General features: G+C 38.9%; 1 protein-coding gene across 1 annotated transcript in view; it reads left to right on the top strand.

Moving 5' to 3' along the window:
• LRRN1 (leucine rich repeat neuronal 1) overlaps positions 1 to 18,305 on the top strand; it is a 34,782-nt gene extending 16,477 nt beyond the window's left edge. The window contains exon 2 of the mRNA XM_039480906.1: positions 15,321 to 18,305. Within this exon, the coding sequence (XP_039336840.1) occupies positions 15,557 to 17,707 (2,151 nt within the window). The 5' untranslated portion in view covers positions 15,321 to 15,556 and the 3' untranslated portion in view covers positions 17,708 to 18,305. The remainder of the gene's footprint in view (positions 1 to 15,320) is intronic.
• The last annotated feature ends 881 nt before the right edge of the window (positions 18,306 to 19,186 follow it).

The raw sequence follows: 19,186 nt of genomic DNA, 5'->3' as shown, positions 1-19,186 counted from the left end.
AAAATCTCTTCCTCCCCATTCAGGTAGAGTATTCCAGCCCATTGGGCTCTGACATGTGCATCCCTCCTCCTGAGAGGAGAATTCACCCTTAATGTCTCCAAAGAGTTCTCAGGAGATTGTGAACAAAATAACCAGAACTATTTTATTGGCTTTTTGAAAACCTCATTTATGCAGAGAATTTTAGTCTATTCATCTTCTAATCACCTGGAATAAGGGTATTAACCATAGCTTTGATCCTTTGCCAATGAGTTCGGTGGGAGGACTGATTTCAGAGAGGACAGGATGAGGCTCCCATAAGCAGAACACTAATAGGACTGTGGGCAACAAAAGCACAATACACATTTTCCTAATGCTTATCTTTTTCCTTTACCATCGATCAAAATGAATGTAACAGGCACATAGCCACTCAGGACATTGGGCTTCAAATTTAGGAATATCACTACTATATAAATGTATTTTGCCTTGCAGGTTTTCATGGCTTTTTGAGTATTTGAGGGTTTTTTCTTTTTTTAAAAAAAAAAAAGAAAAAACCAAACAAACAGACTACTAGTGCATATAATTTGACAACCCACTGTTTGAAAGCACTTATTATTCTTGATGTTTCTAATATGACTTGTTAATGCTAATTTGCCAGATATTTTCAAATGGGAGACGACAGAGAGGCACTGTTGCAATTCCATGCTTGAGTTGGTGGCCCATCAATATACAGTAGCTGTATTCTGCACAGCATGCACCACTGTGCTTCTACTGAGCATATGAATGAGAAGAATCTGTCTCCTGTGAATATACTTCAAGATTTTAATGGAAAGTACTGTATCTGATGTGAAGGCTAAAAAACAGCCACAATAAACAATACTTAAAAGTGTTGTTGGATTTAATATTAATATGCATATTAGGAACAGGGCAATCTTTGCATTTTCTTCTGTTGAGATAAAGAATCTAGTATTTTTGGAATAATAGATGGAATTTGCTAAAGGTGTTTTTTTTTTAAATACAGCAAATCAGCTTCTTTGGAGTATGAAAAGTATGAACACTTAAGCTTTTCCTGCAAACATACTAAAATGAAACAATTTTATTCTTATGGGCTGTGTTGATGAAAAAAACAATAAAATGCTGTAATTTAAAAAGCAGGCATTATTTGGAAAGAGATTTTTATACCTTAAATATCTTTTGGGATTAAGCTTCCTACAGTTTTCATCCTATTAATTCATGCTTTTTACGCTCTTGTTTACTCCTTTGCTTCTATTAGCAAGCTCAGATTTTCAGATTTAAGAGCTACAGTATGCTCTTAACAAATTATGACTGTCAGTTGCCTTATTTTAAGCTTGACATTATCTTAAACTTATGCATAAATCTTATGAACAGTTCTTTTCCCCAGTCCTGTTTGAAATATTTAATAATCCTTTATATAAAGTGTTTTAAACAGGAATACTTTTGTGGCATTTTTGGACAATCTTTTGAGTAGTCAGGACTGCATTTGATGTGATGCTTAGAAAAAGTGCCCTTTTAATAGACTAGCCATAAACATCCTGGTTGCATATATAGTTTAAGACCTTGATCCTGGTTGCCTATTCAGTCCCTTTGAATTTGGTGAGATGTAAAGGTCATACTTTTGGAAATCTCTTCCAGATTGAGGCCTAATTATGGTAGTATACAATTTAGGCTCAGATGTTTTTCTTTTTAAAACTGTGCACCCAGGTCCTGTGATTCTGCATGTATATATGGTAACTGCACAAATAAGTCACTGCTTGGATGTCTAAGCCGCTTTTGCATATTCAAATCAAGCCTGTCTTAATTAGCAACGTCATTGCCTTTTCTCCAAAAATGGCAACAGTTGTTTAAAAATTCCAGTCTCACGCCAATGGAAATCGAAAAACAGTCAGTTGAAGCCAATGGAGTTAAAGTAATGAATAAGGAATCAGGCCTACAATTTGCAGATAAGATAACTAAAAAGATACATGGCAACAATCTTGCAATATTTCTAGGGAGTGACTACTTAGGACCTATTAATACTGTGCCATGGTACTGCGATCCCTCCTCCTGACCAAAAAACCTTGTGAATTCCAAAAGTTTTTCCTCCTTGAGGAATTCTGCACCACTGCGCATGCGGAATTTTGCAGAAATTAACATTGTGCATGCAGAATTTCTTTTCCCCCCACGGAAATGGGCTACAGTGCTGCTAGCCACCACTAGGGGCTATTGGACCCCACAGAGCCAAGCTCACACATAGAAGGCTCTGCTGGGGGAGGGGAAGAGAGGGAGATAGAGGGTTCCTGGCAGTATGCCCTGAGGGAAGGAGAGGGTGGTGCTCAGGAAACTCTGTGCAAGCCTGGGACAGAGCATCAGGTTGTTTCTCCCTCTGGGCTCTGGAGGAGAAAGGAGGCAGATGTCTGGAATGGGTGGCAGGCTGGGCTAGGAGAGCGTTGGGGTTCTGAAGTGGGCAGGGAAACAGGAACTGGGTTGTCATAGGGGTTTCTTTAACACTCTACTCCTGGGGCAATTTGTGTGTGTGTCTGTATTGTTACAGACATACTTGCTGACAGGTATTTTGAAATAAATTACCAAAATAACTGAAATTCGTATAATTATGTAGTGTTATTTTGACAAATAAAATTTGCAGAATTTTAAAATATTTTGTGCAGAATTTTTAATTTTTTGGTGCAGAATGCTCCCCAAGAGTAGACAGTCTTGCGTGTTTTAAGTGGAAGCAGACAAAGATGTTGCTGCTAGAGTTGGTAAACTTTCTTGATTGCAATTTCACATTAGTCAGATTCAGTTTGCCTTAGCCCATATGGCAGCTAGCTCCCTGCTTTTGTATCAGAGCCTTAAAGATACCCAATCTTTTCCTTGTTACACATCCCACTTTTGATTCCCCGTGTTACCCGCCATCTCAGTGCCACTGCACAGTGGCCATGATGAGTTCCTGTTGAATAATACAAAACCTAGCGAGGTTTAGTGAGCTGTTTCTGCAAAATTCCTTTCCATGCTAACCTGCATCTCCCAGATTTCAGTGTACAACGTGAGTAGTTCTGTTGGTTTTTATACCACGTAAACTGATGTTTAAGTTCACTGGTCACATGTGGCAGTGTCATGTAACGTCTCTTCCAAATGAACTTAATGAGTGTAGTACTCATCAGTCCAGGACAAGTTTTATAGCTATACTGAGACTGTACCAGACAAGGGCTTTATAAACCCCAAAGGAAAGAGACAAATAAGTTACCACAATTCATGAATGCAGCACTTAGACAATTTTCTGAAAGACTGACTGCGTGAGTTAGGCTAACCCCCAGGCAAGTTTAATTTATGCAGTTGCTAACCCAATCTTACACTGACTTAGCTGCAATACAAAGAGATTTTTTTGTAAGGACAAACTATTGTTGCAGAAATTCTTGAAGCTCTTAGCAATAATTGTCTATCCTTTAACAGCAAACACTCAAATCTATTAGGGCCGGGTGACTTTTTTATGTGAAGGTGCTTTGGTTTTTACCTTTCAATTTATATTTGCTGGGACAAATGAAAGAGAAATGGCACCCTTCGTTAAAAGGCTTTTTTTCCCCTCCTAGTAGGGAAATTTTTAATACCTATGGCTTGGTAGCTGGCAGTAGCAGTTAATTGTTAACATTGTTTTTATTCTTTGTCACTATTGGTACACATTCTGTATATACTGCTGTTTTGTTGATTTAAGTGTGTACACACATCACTTGCACAGCTAAATAGCTTCCAATGCCAGTCAGTTATTGTGTGCAATCACCTCATACATTTTTGCAGATGGTAACAGAACTAAAATTCAGGATCTTTTGCTCCTCCCACTAAATAACCAACACCTACACAGGCCCTACCATTGCAATCTATGTTACCTTCTTAGTTAGGGCTTTTATAATCTGCAGGATACCACTATAGGGCAATATATTCAACACACACATTAGTACATTGAACCCAAATTAAGTCTCTCCAAGGTACCTTGTATAGTACAATGTAATAATGGGAATGCGGCCCCTGTACTACAGTTTCCTAGCTGCTCAGAGGCCAGTTTTGGAATTGCTTATTGATACACAACATGGGCTTTTAGGCTGCCATGCAGAGCAGCTCTGCTTCCCATAATAACATCATTGCTCCCTAAACCTATCCTGCAGCAGATCAGTTCCCCCCTCCCCCTTCCCTTGAAAAGCCTGCCAAGTGCCCTTTGTGATTTATGGAGTGGCAGGAGCATTGGATGGCTGTACGTTTTTATCTATTTATTAAAAACATTGAGACGTGAAGGTAGAAGTATGGTGAAAGAGACTAAAAACTCTTGGAGTATCCACAAAGTCACATAATATTGGCCCAACCTGGCAAAATGCTCAGCCCATCCTAGTTAGCACTGACAACCAGTAAGTAATACAGAAGAGCTCAGCTCCTCTTTCTGACAGCTGTCAGGAATGGCTCCCCATCCAGTTTTCATCTAATTTAACAACTGCCCTCTACCTCTTGAAGCTCAGTCAGAGTTGAGGATACTCTCCATCGCTGAAAAGACACTCACTGTCTTTCGTATTCAGCCCTAACTGAAGACAGTTATTGACCTCGCTTATGTTCAAAAGAATATTACAAGTGGTGTCTTCACTATAATTGTTTTCCTAACTTGGGTTCTCTTCCATTTTCAAATGAGTTTTCTCTAGGCATGTTGTCTCCATGTTTTTCATGGGGGAGACTTAGGTGATGGATCTGCCAGTTCCAAGTTTGACAATGCACTTTTGAAAATCAAGAGAGGACTAACATTAAGCAGGCATTGCCTTCAGCTGAATACTTTTTGTTCTGATTTCTTAGGATTGTGCACATAATAGATTTTCTTATGAGAATTTAAATGTAATATTCCTGAAAATCACCCCCTGGAATCTCGTTCCATTTGGGCATTTATAACACACTTCCTTCCTGCAGCTTTTGAGGGCCATGCAGAATTATGCTACTACCAACAGGTAGTCTAAACATTGGCATTAGTTGCCTTTATCACTTCATTTTTTCCCAAAAAATTTATTATGGTTAGAAACACCATAGTGAGCAAAAAAAAAAAAATGGGGGGGGAGGGAAGGGTTTACACCTTATTCTGAAGGGGTGGAATTCCCCAGTCTCCAAGGTGACTCCAGCTCCTGCTCCCATTCATCTGACTTTGAGTGGGACTTTCAAAAGCACCTAATTAATATGCACAAGTCCCACTGAAAATCAGTCACACACATACATAACTCTGTAGTGTATAGCACCCTAGAGTCCCATCACAATGAACAGCAAACACGAGAGTTACTGGCCAGCAATCTTCCTCCAGGTTTTGTGATCTTCACATAGCCTTGAAGCGTGCCACCCTGCATTCCCATCCTGTTAGCTCCACCACTGAACCACACTCACCAAGGGAAGCCTCTGCCCCGGCACCAATCCTTGCAAAACTTGCTTCAGCAATCTTCCTCTGTTCATCCAACCCACATGTCCCACAAAATCAAGTGTTCCTTCGTTCATCATCTTGATGATATCTTCGTTAGTTGTGTGCAACATATAACTAACACCCAGTAATTGCATTTCAGTTCAAGGCTCCTTAATGTCTTCTTCCTTTTAGTGTTCATGTCTTGCATGCATATAGCAAGACACTGAAGACAAGAGACTGCAGCAATTTCATTTTATACTTCCTGGCAACACCTTTTGCTTCACCAAATGTGTCACTAGAGCAGCAGTCACAAGTCCAATTCTATGTCAGATCTTTAAGTGATGTTTAGCATCCCTTGTAGTTATACAATGCAGGTATTTGAAATGCTCAATGCCTCCTGAGATTTAGGTAGAAAATATCTTTGCCTTTTCATCAGACTTGGATGTCACCACTGTCTTTAAAAAGACAAGGTGGATGAGATCTTTAATTGGATCAACTTCTGTTGGTGAAAGACAAGCTTTTGAGCTACACAGAGCTCTTCTTCAGGTCTGAGGAAGGTACTCAGAACATCACACTTAATACAAGGTGGAACAGACTGTTTACCATAAATAGTTAACTTGTGCCCTACAGGATGATTCAAGGTTAACTACTTATGCTAAACAATCTGCGTAGCTCAAAACCTTTTCACTAACAGAAGTCGGTCCAATAACAGATATTACCTCAAGTACCTTGTCTCTCTCATATGCTGGGACCACCATGGCTAAAACAACACTGCAGACACACTTGTCTTTGTCTTCTTGTGGGATAGCCTTAGACCAAAAGTCTCTGCATCTACCACTAATTTTTCAAACAATTTTTGCACTTTTTTTTTCTTGCCATAATCCAGTCAGATCAATATCATCAGGGAAGCCCTGATGACTAATTTTTCAGCCACCAAGAATACACTCTCCTGTAGGTTTCCATCCATGGCTTTTTAAAGATTTCTTCCAACATCACAGTTGAAGTGGGTTAGTAATAATTTACAGCCCTGCCTGACACCTATCCTCAAGTCAAATCAACTACTTTGCTCATGCCCCATAAAGACCAAAGCAGTTCTGCTTCCACAGAAATTGTATCAACCTTATTATATTTTCACCAACTCCAGCCAACCACAGGATTGCTCAAAGGTTTATACCATATGCTGTCCAAACCTCTTAGCAGAAGTCACAAAGACATGGACCACTTTTTCCTCATTCTCCAGCCCTTTCTCCCATAGCAAATACAGATTGAATATTTGCTCTATACCTTGTGGGGGAGTCTAAATCCAGCTTGTTTTTGCCCAGAGAGCCCTCTATCTTGGGAACAATTCTCTTCAGAATAATGCACAGCAGTATTTTGCTAGAGTGTGTCAATAGGATTGTATGGTAATTTCCTTTTTATGAATAGGAACCATCAGGGACTATGTCCAAGTCTTGGGCCATCTTACAGACTCCCTAATCACATTAACAGTGTTATGATATGCCAGGATGAATGTGTCTCCACCACTTTTAATTAGTTCTGCTTATGTGTTATCCAATCCAGGGGCTTTATTGCTTTTCAGTATCTAGGCAGCTTCCTCAGTGTCTTAAATCACAGGGGGAGCTTCTCATATAGATCTCTCCTGCCATATTCACTTCCAATATCCAGTTAATTTTGCTCATATTCTATAGTTATCAGCAATATTTACCCCAAGTGTTTGGTGAAATGGTATTTTTCCTACAAGGAAAACCTTTCAAAAGAGTCTTGATGGTTTGATAGGTCTTCCTAGCAGCATTTACTGCAAAGGAATTTTGTGTATCAATGCACGGTTATTCAAACCAATCTTCTTTTGCCACTTTAATGAGTCCATCTCTCTCATGTCATACAGAAGTATTGCTTTTTGCAGATTCGTCTCTCATCCTTTTTGCTCTTAACTGCCTTTGTTGATCACACAACTCTATAATCTTCTCTGTGATCCAAGACTGCTGCTTTGGGGAAATGGATCCTAGGGGTTCATCCGCGGTCGCTATAATGCTGCAAAAGATAGATCAGATATTGTGCTCTATTACCTATGCAGAGGCTAGCAGCTTTTAGCCTTTGTTCAATCATCATCTTAAATTCCACTTGTTTGTTGCTGGTCCCAATATAGGCACATGATGGAATAGCTACCCCTCTGATACTTGACAGAATGACTAAGTTTGCCCTAAACTGCCCTACAGTGGGATCAGATATAGGCCAATACTGAGTCCTTTTGAAAATCCCTTCCAAAGCTTCTAGCTTCCTTATCTATATTTTGCCCAACTATTTGTTTCATGAAGTTAATAACAAGAATAGATACATAAACATTTGACAAACAAGGATTTGTGTGCATATAGAGCCACTCTTAAAAACCACTGTGAGGCAAATAAGAGCACAATCTTGCTGAGTAACTGCAGCTTCCAGTGTAGTCACTGGGAGCTGAAAAGCTAGCACATCACGGGATTGGACCTATTTTGAAAAGATCAATAAAGATGTTTGTTTGCCTAGAGCAGTTTTTAAAAAACAACCCCTACAATAGTTTCCCTGCATTAAGCAGGGGAAGTCGTTATGCAGAAATGCCCTCAAGGGGACTCCGTGCTGGTGTGTGCCATAGAGTTCTACTCTGCAGTCCCTCTCCATGGGCAGTAGAGTAAGGGGACGTGGAATCAAGCTGCAGGAGCGAACACTACATCTGCCTTTATGTATCTCAAGAAACTTAAAACATTCTGTGCAGAGTCAGCATAAGGACCCCAACTGCAAACAATAATCATCAAGCAGATGCAAAGCCATGCAGTGCCAAGCCTACAGTTAACACCATCACCATGGTATCTAAGCATGATTGGTTGTACGAAACACTATGGGAAAATCAAACATGGATATAAAGCAGTAGAACAGAGTTTCCATTCATATTCATATTTAGCTGTACTCCAGTATTCCAGTATGCTTTGCTTTTTCCATAATTACTGGTTCCTTGTTAAGCTCAGCAAAGTGGCAGCTTTGGTTTTAGTTTTCAAACTCCTATGACTTGCTGCCTTTTTGCCCATCTGCTGATTTACACACTGGTCTCAGGACTGTCATTCGTGCAAGCATTAAAATGGGGTAGGGCATCTGAAGCCAATCAGAATTTGCTTTTTGATTTACATTGGATTTTCATTTATAGCTTCATCCAAGCTGCCCTAGGGCTGGATGAGATTGGAGCCAATTATAAATGACCTGCACATTTATAAAGAACATTTTTCAGTGGGGGAAAAAAAGAAAATTAAATCTATCTGCAGTAGAAAATAACTTACCTAGAGAAGAGAGAAAGTGTCACAGTTAGCTTCTAAAGCCATATGTCTACAAAGTTTAGAAACCAAGACTCTGGTCAATAAAATCAGAAATGTACCTTTATACAATATGGCAGGGGTAGGCAACCTATGGCACACGTGCCGAAGGCGGCACACGAGCTGATTTTCAGTGGCACTCACACTGCCCAGGTCCTGGCCACCAGTCTGGGGGGGCTCTGCATTTTAATTTAATTTTAAATGAAGCTTCTTAAACATTTTTAAAACCTTATTTACTTTACATACAACAATAGTTTTCCTATATATTATAGACTTATAGAAAGAGACCTTCTAAAAATGCTAAAATGTATTACTGGCATGTGAAACCTTAAATTAGAGTGACTAAATGAAGACTTAGCACACCACTTCTGAAAGGTTGCTGATCTCTGCAATATGAGCTAGAAATGTAATGTACAAATGATGGGATATAAGCATTAAACAAACAAAAGTTTGTTTTTATAGTTTATTCAAAATCCTAATGAAAAAGCTAATGAAGTCTTTATAGGTAAAATTTTAGATGTAAATACATATAGGCAAAGTGTGGGTAAACCAATCGTTTGGAATGAATAATTGTTATGCTCTTTTTCTGCTTGTGGATATTCTGTGAGAAGATTTAAATTTCCTTAAAAATTTAAATAATCAATTCAACAAATATCCTTTAGATTTTTTTTTTAACTCTTTGAATCAGACATGTATATTTGAGCTGTATTGCTTACTTGTGAGTGGTGATGCTCCTGTTTCCTGACTGGACAAGCAAACTAGCAGTACTGGTTCAAATATTGATGCCTGTGACCTTGACATTCACTTTCTCTGAGCATTTTTGCTTGTAAGTACCTTTGCTTGAATATTCACAGGAAATCCCACAGAAGCGGTGCAAGGACATGGCAGAAACAAACTCATTTAAACATTCAAATTAATATTAGCAACCATTTTTGGTATTTAAATTGTAATTTAAGCCATTAATTCAATTATTTCAGATAGCAAATTTTTATTATTTCAGTGTAAAATTAATCTGAGACCTCTGTTCTGATAGACTTTCCCTCAATATGTCAGAGTTCATTTCTGAAAGACTGAGAAAACAGACCTTTAAGTTAGAATTCTGGAGATCTCCCGTACCTTCTGCTGCTAGGCTGTCACTGCCTGCCAGCATCTGATCACCAACATCCCCCCTCCCTAAAAGAATGTCAGACAAAAACTGGTACATCTCAGGCACTACTGTTTTAAGTTAGAGTATTCACTTTAGAGTCATTCTATCAAGTGTTTAAATAAAAACATTTGAAGCTTATCTGAATCACAAACTTGATACCATTCACCAGAGAAATATTATAATAATAGGAGATATACCTATCTCCTAGAACTGGAAGGGACCTTGAAAGGTCATCAAGTTCAGCCCTGCCTTCACTAGCAGGACCAAGTACTGATTTTTGCCCCAGATCCCTAAGTGGTCCCCTTAAGGACTGAACTCACAACCCTGGGTTTAGCAGGCCAATGCTCAAACCACTGAGCTACTTCCAGATGACTTTTTGACCTTTTATTTCTGCATCCAACTGCTATCTTCCTAATAAACTGATGCAGTTTGGAGCTTCCCCTTCATTCCCTCCTCCGATGATTAAGAAAGTAATCTCTCTCCTTGGGTTGGAAACTCGAGCTTTGTAACTGTCTGCCTCTCACTTCAATTGTATAGTATATGCTATAGAAGGGAATCCACAGGATGAAACACTTGGAGCAGAATTGCCTTGTCTGGGGATCTGGTTTGCTGCACACTGCCAACTGCAGTTGTCTCTAAAATCCACCCACGCCTGAGGGAAACGATCCCATAGTTGTTCCAGATGATGCTGTGGTATCCTCCCTCACTGAGGCTACCTCTCGAGTTGGGAGGGGGGACTCCAGTTATTAAGATGAGACAGGTATTAGTAATGGGTGATTTGATCATTAAAAACATAGATAACTGTGTTTGCTATGACCGGGAGAACGGCATGGTGACTTGCCTGCCTGGTGCGAAGGTTGCGTATCTCTTGAGATAGCTAGATAGCCTTACTTATAGTGCTGGGGAGGAGCCGGTGGTCATGGTACATCTAGGTACTAATGACACAGGGAAGGATAAGAGAGAGAGAGCCCGGAGGCCAAATTTAGGCTGCTAGGTAAGAGATTGAAGTCCAGGACCTCCATGGTAGCATTCATGGATTGGTAATTGGTTAAAAGATAGGAAACAAAGGGTAGGAATAAATGTTCAGTTTTCAGAATGGAGAGAGGTAAATAGTGGTGTCTCCCAGTGGTCTGTACTAGGATCAGTCCTATTCAAAATATTCATAAATGATCTGGAAAAGGGGGTAAACAATGAGGTGGCAAAATTTGCAGATGATACAAAACTACTCAGGATAGTTAAGTCCTAGAGAGACTGCGAAGAGCTACAAAAGGATCTCTCAAAACTGGGTGACTGGGCAACAAAATGGCAGATGAAATTCAATGTTGATAAATGCCAAGTAATGCACACTGGAGAACATAATCCCAACTATACATAAGAAATGTTGAGGTCTAAATTAGCTGTTACCACTCAAGAAAGAGATTTTGGAGTCATTGTGGATAGTTCTCTGAAAACATCCACTTAATGTGCAGCGGCAGTCAAAAAAACTAACAGAATGTTGGAATCATTAAGAAAAGAATAGATAATAAGACCAAAAATATCATATTACCTCTATATAAATCATTGGTATGCCCACATCTTGAATACCGTGTGCAGCTGTGGTTGCCCCATCTCAAAAAAAGACATATTAGAATTGGAAAAGGTTCAGAAAAGGGCAACAAAAATTATTAGGGGTATGGAATGGCTGCCGTATGAGGAGAGATTAATAAGACTGGGACTTTTCAGCTTGGAAAAGAGATGACTAAGGGGGGATATGAGAAAGGTCTATAAAATCATGACTGGTGTGGGGAAAGTAAATTAGGAAGTATTATTTACTCCTTCTCATAACACAAGAACTAGAGGCCACCAAATGAAAATAGTAGGCAACAGGTTTAAAACAAACAAAAGGAAGTATTTTTTCCACCTATGCACAGTCAAGGCCAAGACTATAACAGGATTCAAAAAAGGCCAAGACTATAACAGGATTCAAAAAAGAACTAGATAAATTCATGGAGGATAAGTCTATCAATGGCTATTAGCCATGATGGGCAGCGATGGTGTTCCTAGCCTCTATTTGCCAGAAGCTGGGAATGGGCGATGGGGGATGGATCACTTGATGATTACCTGTTCATTCCCTCTGGGGCACCTGGCATTGGCCACTGTCGGAAGACAGGACACTGGGCTAGATGGAGCCAGCATGGCCATTCTTATGTTCTAAGGGATATTTCTGAAAACCATTACCTGGTTTGTTTATATTGTGGCAGCTTCTAGGGGCCTTTACTAGGTTGAGACCCCAATGTAATGTGCATAGCACAAACATAGAAAATGGCATTCCTTGATCCAAAGAGCTTACAGTCTAAGAAATCTTACTAAAGATTACAATCTAACAGTTTTACTAAAGAATGGCATACTACTTCTCCATTTCCATTTGTTTCAGATATAGTAGGTCTATATCTGCTTTATAAGTAAAGGTAATTAAGATAAGTACATCTAATTGAGAGTTCTCTCATCCACAAGTACCCTGGAGTATGATTTCCCCAAGCATCCTTGGTTCAGGTGAATGTTGTCATAATCCTTATAGTATGAACCTAAGCATCTCCTAGTAAACTTCCAGAGGATGAATCTTGACATCCTTACTCAGTTTTGCCCCTTACTGGGGTCTCATTGAGTTCAATAACTGTATCTGCCTTATGTGGTAGACAGTGTCAATACCTTTACAATGAGTTTAAGAAACTTGATCTGACAATAGCAGCATTCTCAAAATGCCAATGAGTAACAAGCCTAGGTATATCTGAAATTCCCACCATAAGTACCACTAGAGAAAAGGAGTCTATGTGGCAGCATCTATAGGTCTCTGAACTGGAGAAACAGAATAGGTTAGTGTTGGAATGAGACTTGTGAAGAGCTGAAAATAAACTGTATCCTGAAACTTTACTGAGGAACCTCAACACATTGGTTGGTTTGGTACTACATGTGTCTACAGGAGAATCTAGCAATTAAAGTTCTCCTCCTACCACCAAGGTTAGGGTTATATAGTAGTTGTACATAATACTGAACTTTGATTGCACACACACAAAACTACATTCACAATATACAGAGGAAATTATCTATCACTAAGTTTGCATATACAAAACATTCCATTATAGTGTTTTGGTTTGGGTTTTTTTAGAAAGCAAACATCAAGAAGTTTTCTGTCAAGAGCCTGGCATATGCCTTGAAGGTACATTTAATGACTCAAGAAATTTTAATAGAATAGGTTTCCCAAATAATGTCAAAATTTAACTTTAATTCAAAGACTCTCTGTTATGAATAACTTCAGTCTAATGTGACACCTACAGTTGGCAAGCTTTGCATAGTAATAAGTAAATGCTGTGAATAGTGTATCCACAGACGCTCAATGCAATGCAAACAGCTACATTTAGGAGATGTTTTATCAAATACTGGGCTCAGACAAAGCCCTCACAGAAGTTGAGTGGGAATGGTTTCTGGGTAAGGACTGCAATATTAGGTTCCACAGTTTGTAGGCAGTAGCGATGATGACAATCTAGAGTGGAGATCATTTCCAGCAATAGGGAGAAACCTCTCACAATAAGAGAATGAAGATATCAAGCAGGAGGTCTTTTGTAGAGTTCTGTATGAAGATACTGACAAAGTGTATGTCAGGGGTCGGCAACCTTTCAGAAGTGGTGTGCCGAGTCTTCATTTATTCACTCTGATTTAAGGTTTCGCATGCCAGTAATACATTTTAACGTTTTTAGAAGGTCTCTTTCTATAAGTCTATAATATATAACTAAACTATTGTTGTATGTAAAGTAAATAAGGTTTTTAAAATGTTTAAGAAGCTTCATTTAAAATTAAATTAAAATGCAGAGCCCCCCGGACCAATGGCCAGGACCCGGGCAGTGTGAGTGCCAATGAAAATCAGCTTGCGTGCCGCCTTCGGCACCTGTGCCATAGGTTGCCTACCCCTGGTGTATGTCATGACCCTGATTCATTAGAGTACAACAGCCTACTTCTGCTACTAGCTAATGGAGTTCCTTCTTTAGCTCATGTGATCTGCAGTGGGATGGTACAGTTTCTGGATTCAAATTCTGAAAGCCCATATGGGAGGTTGTTCCATATATATTTAAAAGAGCCTTTTCATTAACAGAAACACATTATATGGATATTGAGGGTAGTATATTTTATATAGATCTATCTTACACTGTCCAACCTATTGGAATAATGGATCCTATCATCATATGGGAGATCCAGCCATCATATTTTGGGTCAGTGGAAGCTAAAATTGGAGGCAACTTCCAACCATGTGGGGAGTCTGAGGAGGAGGAAGAGAAGTAGCTCAGTCATTATGAAGTTTTGTTTGCTTGTGCTCACTATATGACACACACAAATAAAGATCAACGTTTTGAAAACTAAAATAAAATGTCATTAGTCCAATAAATAAACATTCATAATCCATTCATTGTTTAAATATCATATTGGAAATTTGTATATTAAAACTTATTTTCCAGGCTAACTTATATTTTATCAGTTTTGTTTAACCTCTTTGTACACCACATCTATTTGTATTTCTTATTCAGACTTGGAGTTTCTGATATACAAGGGTCTGACCTGCAAAAATTTCATTTGGATTTGACTCCCTAGATAAAATCCAATCACTATTATTTTGAGTGCAGTTAGATCCCAACCCAGTAGACCCCATTCTCTGGAACTGGGTGAGATCAACCCAGGATGGTGGAAGTCCTGGAAGATTTTTCCAATGGTCAGTTGAAATTTTGAAGAGAACATCTTGCTAGATTTCAGTGCCATTGAACCTAAAATATTACATTGGCTTGGTCTTGAGCCCAAAAGTGAACACAAGCCTTAAATCTAATCAATACTGAGTTCAGAACACTGATTTCCCTGGCCTACCTTCAGTTCAAAACACATTTTAGTGGGTTTCAATATTTTTAGTGTTTTGCAAGAAAAACAAGACAACACGTATCAGAGGGGTAGCCGTGTTAGTCTGGATCTGTAAAAGCAGCAAAGAGTCCTGTGGCACCTTATAGACTAACAGAAGTTTTGGAGCATGAGCTTTCGTGGGTGAATGCATGCATCCGACGAAGTTGGTATTCACCCACGAAATTTCATGCTCCAAGACAACACGCTTCAACAATATTAAATTTTCAGTTAGTCTTTTTGTGATGTATTTGTAAATTAAGTATTTTGTTTTCTAGTGGCTTTAATGTTCAGTCAGCTAGGAATATCAAAAATAGTTCTAATATGAATTAACTGTAGAAAAGAGTTTCTACCATACCTAAGTGGAATTTTCATTTAAGGAATTTGGAAATTAAAAGGGTTCTTATTTAAAATTACTTTATCTAGAGAAGGAAAAAATGAAAGGAACATACATGTATATGAAAATGAACATATGAAATGTACAAAAATGGTTATGAAATGAACATAACATCTGTCCTAATCTGCTTTTCAGGCACCTCGCCAGATACTGATTTTGGTTAACCAACGCATGCAGCAGAGCTTTGTACAAGCACTCGGAACAAAAGAGAAGAGTGAAGAGACTCTGAAAACCATCTTCCATATTCTGAATGTCCAAGAGTTTCAACCTAAACTTTAATTTGTACTTTTTTTTTTTTTGGATACTGATTTATATATTCAGTCTTTTGCTATTTTAAGGGGCTAGGCAGTTGAACTTACTAGCAAACCAACATGGCTAGGATTAGATTGGTTTTAATAGCTTGCCTGTTGGTGCTAGAATTGCTAATGAATTCAGTAACTGAGCCTTCTATACAGAATAATGAATGTCCACAGCTTTGTGTATGTGAAATCAGGCCATGGTTTACACCACAGTCGACCTACAGAGAAGCTACAACAGTTGACTGCAATGACCTTCGTTTAACAAAAATCCCCAGCAATCTTTCCAGTGACACTCAAGTTCTTCTCTTACAAAGCAACAACATTGCAAAGACCACAGATGAACTCCAACAGCTTTTCAATTTAACAGAGTTAGATTTTTCACAGAATAATTTTACTAGTATCAAAGAGGTGGGACTCTCAAATCTGACTCAGCTCACTACTTTACATTTGGAGGAAAACCAGATAACAGAGATGACTGACTACTGTTTGCAGGACCTTTGCAATCTCCAGGAACTATATATAAACCATAACCAGATTAGTAGCATCTCTGCAAATGCATTCTCTGGCCTGAGGAACCTTTTAAGACTTCATCTTAACTCTAACAAATTAAAGGTTATTGACAGTCGTTGGTTTGATTCTACTCCTAACCTGGAGATCCTTATGATTGGAGAAAATCCAGTGATTGGAATACTAGATATGAACTTCAAGCCACTCTCAAATTTAAGAAGTCTGGTTTTGGCAGGTATGTACCTCACTGATATTCCTGGAAATGCATTAGTAGGCTTGGATAGTCTTGAAAGTCTTTCCTTTTATGATAACAAATTGGTCAAGGTTCCTCAGCTTGCTCTTGAGAAAGTTCCAAATTTAAAATTCCTTGATCTCAACAAAAACCCAATTCACAAAATCCAAGAAGGTGACTTTAAAAATATGCTGCGGTTGAAAGAACTTGGGATCAATAATATGGGAGAACTAGTTTCTGTTGATAGGTATGCACTAGACAACCTACCTGAACTTACAAAGCTTGAAGCTACCAACAATCCAAAGTTGTCTTACATACATCGTTTAGCATTTCGTAATGTTCCTGCTCTAGAAAGCCTGATGCTGAACAACAATGCTTTGAATGCAGTCTACCAAAAGACAGTGGAATCCCTTCCAAATCTGCGTGAGATCAGTATTCACAGTAATCCACTCAGGTGTGACTGTGTCATTCACTGGATCAACTCAAACAAAACCAATATCCGTTTTATGGAGCCTCTATCAATGTTTTGTGCTATGCCACCTGAATACAGAGGACAACAGGTGAAAGAAGTGTTAATACAGGATTCAAGTGAACAATGTCTTCCAATGATTTCTCATGACACTTTTCCAAATCATTTGAATTTGGACATTGGCATGACAGTGTTTCTAGATTGTCGAGCCATGGCAGAACCCGAACCAGAAATTTATTGGGTAACTCCACTTGGAAATAAAATAACAGTTGAAAGTCTCTCAGACAAGTACAAGCTGAGTAGTGAAGGTACCCTGGAAATCTCGAATATTCAGATTGAAGACTCTGGAAGATATACATGTGTTGCTCAAAATATAGAAGGGGCTGATACAAGAGTAGCTACTATAAGAGTGAATGGAACTCTTTTGGATGGTACACAAGTGCTGAAAATATATGTCAAGCAAGCTGAGTCTCATTCGATATTAGTTTCTTGGAAGGTTAATTCCAATGTCATGACCTCCAATTTAAAATGGTCCTCAGCCACTATGAAGATTGATAACCCTCACATTACATACACCGCGAGGGTCCCAGTTGATGTACATGAATATAACCTCACTCATTTGCAGCCATCCACAGATTACGAGGTCTGTCTAACTGTATCAAATATCCATCAGCAAACTCAAAAGTCTTGTGTTAATGTTACAACAAAAAATGCAGCTTTTGCCCTTGACATTTCTGACCAAGAAACCAGTACCGCCCTTGCAGCTGTAATGGGTTCAATGTTTGCTGTGATCAGCCTTGCCTCCATCTCTGTTTATATTGCTAAAAGGTTTAAGAGAAAAAACTACCACCATTCATTGAAAAAGTATATGCAAAAGACCTCTTCAATCCCACTGAATGAGCTCTATCCGCCACTTATTAATCTCTGGGAAGGTGACAGTGAAAAAGACAAGGATGGTTCTGCAGAGACCAAGCCAACCCAAGTTGACACAACCAGAAGCTATTACATGTGGTAACTCAGAGGATATTCTGCTTCTGGTAGTAAGGAGCACAAAGGCTTTTTTGCTTTATTCTGCAAAAATGAAAAGTTGAAGACTTTTGTAATTTTTTGACTTTGCTAGTTTGTGGCAGAGTGGTGAGGACAGGTGGATATTTCAGAATTTTTTAGTATAGCGTATCGCAATTGTTTGACACAAATGGCAGCTTCACCTAGCTTCCAATTACTTTTTTTTTTAGTTGTGCTAAACTTAATGCTGTTCTAACTACAGTACTGAATAAAATTAATGACAGGCTGGGGTTACCTTATGATTCACAGATAGCACAGCCCCTTTCTTCTGAAGCCATCAGTAGAGAGTACAGTATCCTGCAACAGCTAACATACAGTTTTGAAATGGCATTGAACCAGTTTTATAACACTCTGGTCTAAAGACTCAAACTGAGAAAAGAAGACTAGATCTTCAGTGATGTTAGTTGACTGTACTGTAATGTTGTATCAACTGATTTGAATGTTTTTGACTTTAAACAATGACTTTTTTTTTCTTTTTTGTAATAGTTGAAAAGGCTTAGATCAGTGTTTTTCAAACTGGTGTCACTGCTTGTGTAGGGAAAACCCCTTGTGGGCTGGGCCGGTTTGTTTACCTGCTGCGTCCACAGGTCCAGCCGACTGCAGCTCCCCCTGGCCGCAGTTCGCCGCTGCAGGCCAATGGGGGCTGCTGGAAGCAGCGGCCAGTAAGTCCCTCGGCCCGCGCCGCTTCCAGCACCTCTCATTGGCCTGGAGCAGCAAACTGTAGCCAGCGGGAGCCGCAGTCGGCTGGACCTGTGGACGCAGCAGGTAAACAAACCGGCCCAGCCCGCCAGGGGCTTTCCCTACACAAGCAGTGACCCCAGTTTGAGAAACACTGACTTAGGTAAACCTAACAGGCAATAGAAATATGTACATCTGATTTTTTTTTAAATGTAACAAACTAAATGTTAATTATCTTATTCTTTTTATTATATTTAGTAGACACTTTTAAAGAATACTAGCATTTTGTTGTGCTTAATCCACCAACACATGGTGTATAATGAAGGCAAAACTATAATAAATTACAGTTTTGTTCTGATTTTTTTAAAAACAGTCACAATAATGTATTGTTTTTAGTTGCCATTAGTTTGACTGGTGATCATGTTTTAATATAAATATATCCAAATTATTATGTAACATGGGGGAGGGGAGTCAAATTTCAACAGATTTTCAGTTTTTGCTCTAAAGAAGAAATATCTGTTTTAACTGGGATGTTTTTTCTGCACTGTTTTTCAATATTAATAACAAAGTACTACAGAGTACCTAATCAGAAAGATATCAAGTAAAGTAAGGGCTGTATCTGTATCACATGGAAAATCAAAACTGCCTCAGCGCAAGGGACTGGACTAAAGGACCTCTCGTGGTCTCTTCCAGCCCTATAGTTCTATGATACAACTTAGGTACACATCAAGAAAATACACTGAATGTGGCA

The sequence above is a fragment of the Mauremys reevesii genome, linkage group 7 (genome assembly GCF_016161935.1).
Source record: "Mauremys reevesii isolate NIE-2019 linkage group 7, ASM1616193v1, whole genome shotgun sequence".
Classification (NCBI taxonomy): Eukaryota; Metazoa; Chordata; order Testudines; family Geoemydidae; genus Mauremys; species Mauremys reevesii.
The sequence above is the reverse complement of the archived record's forward strand: the minus strand, read 5'-3'. Positions and strand labels throughout refer to the sequence as shown.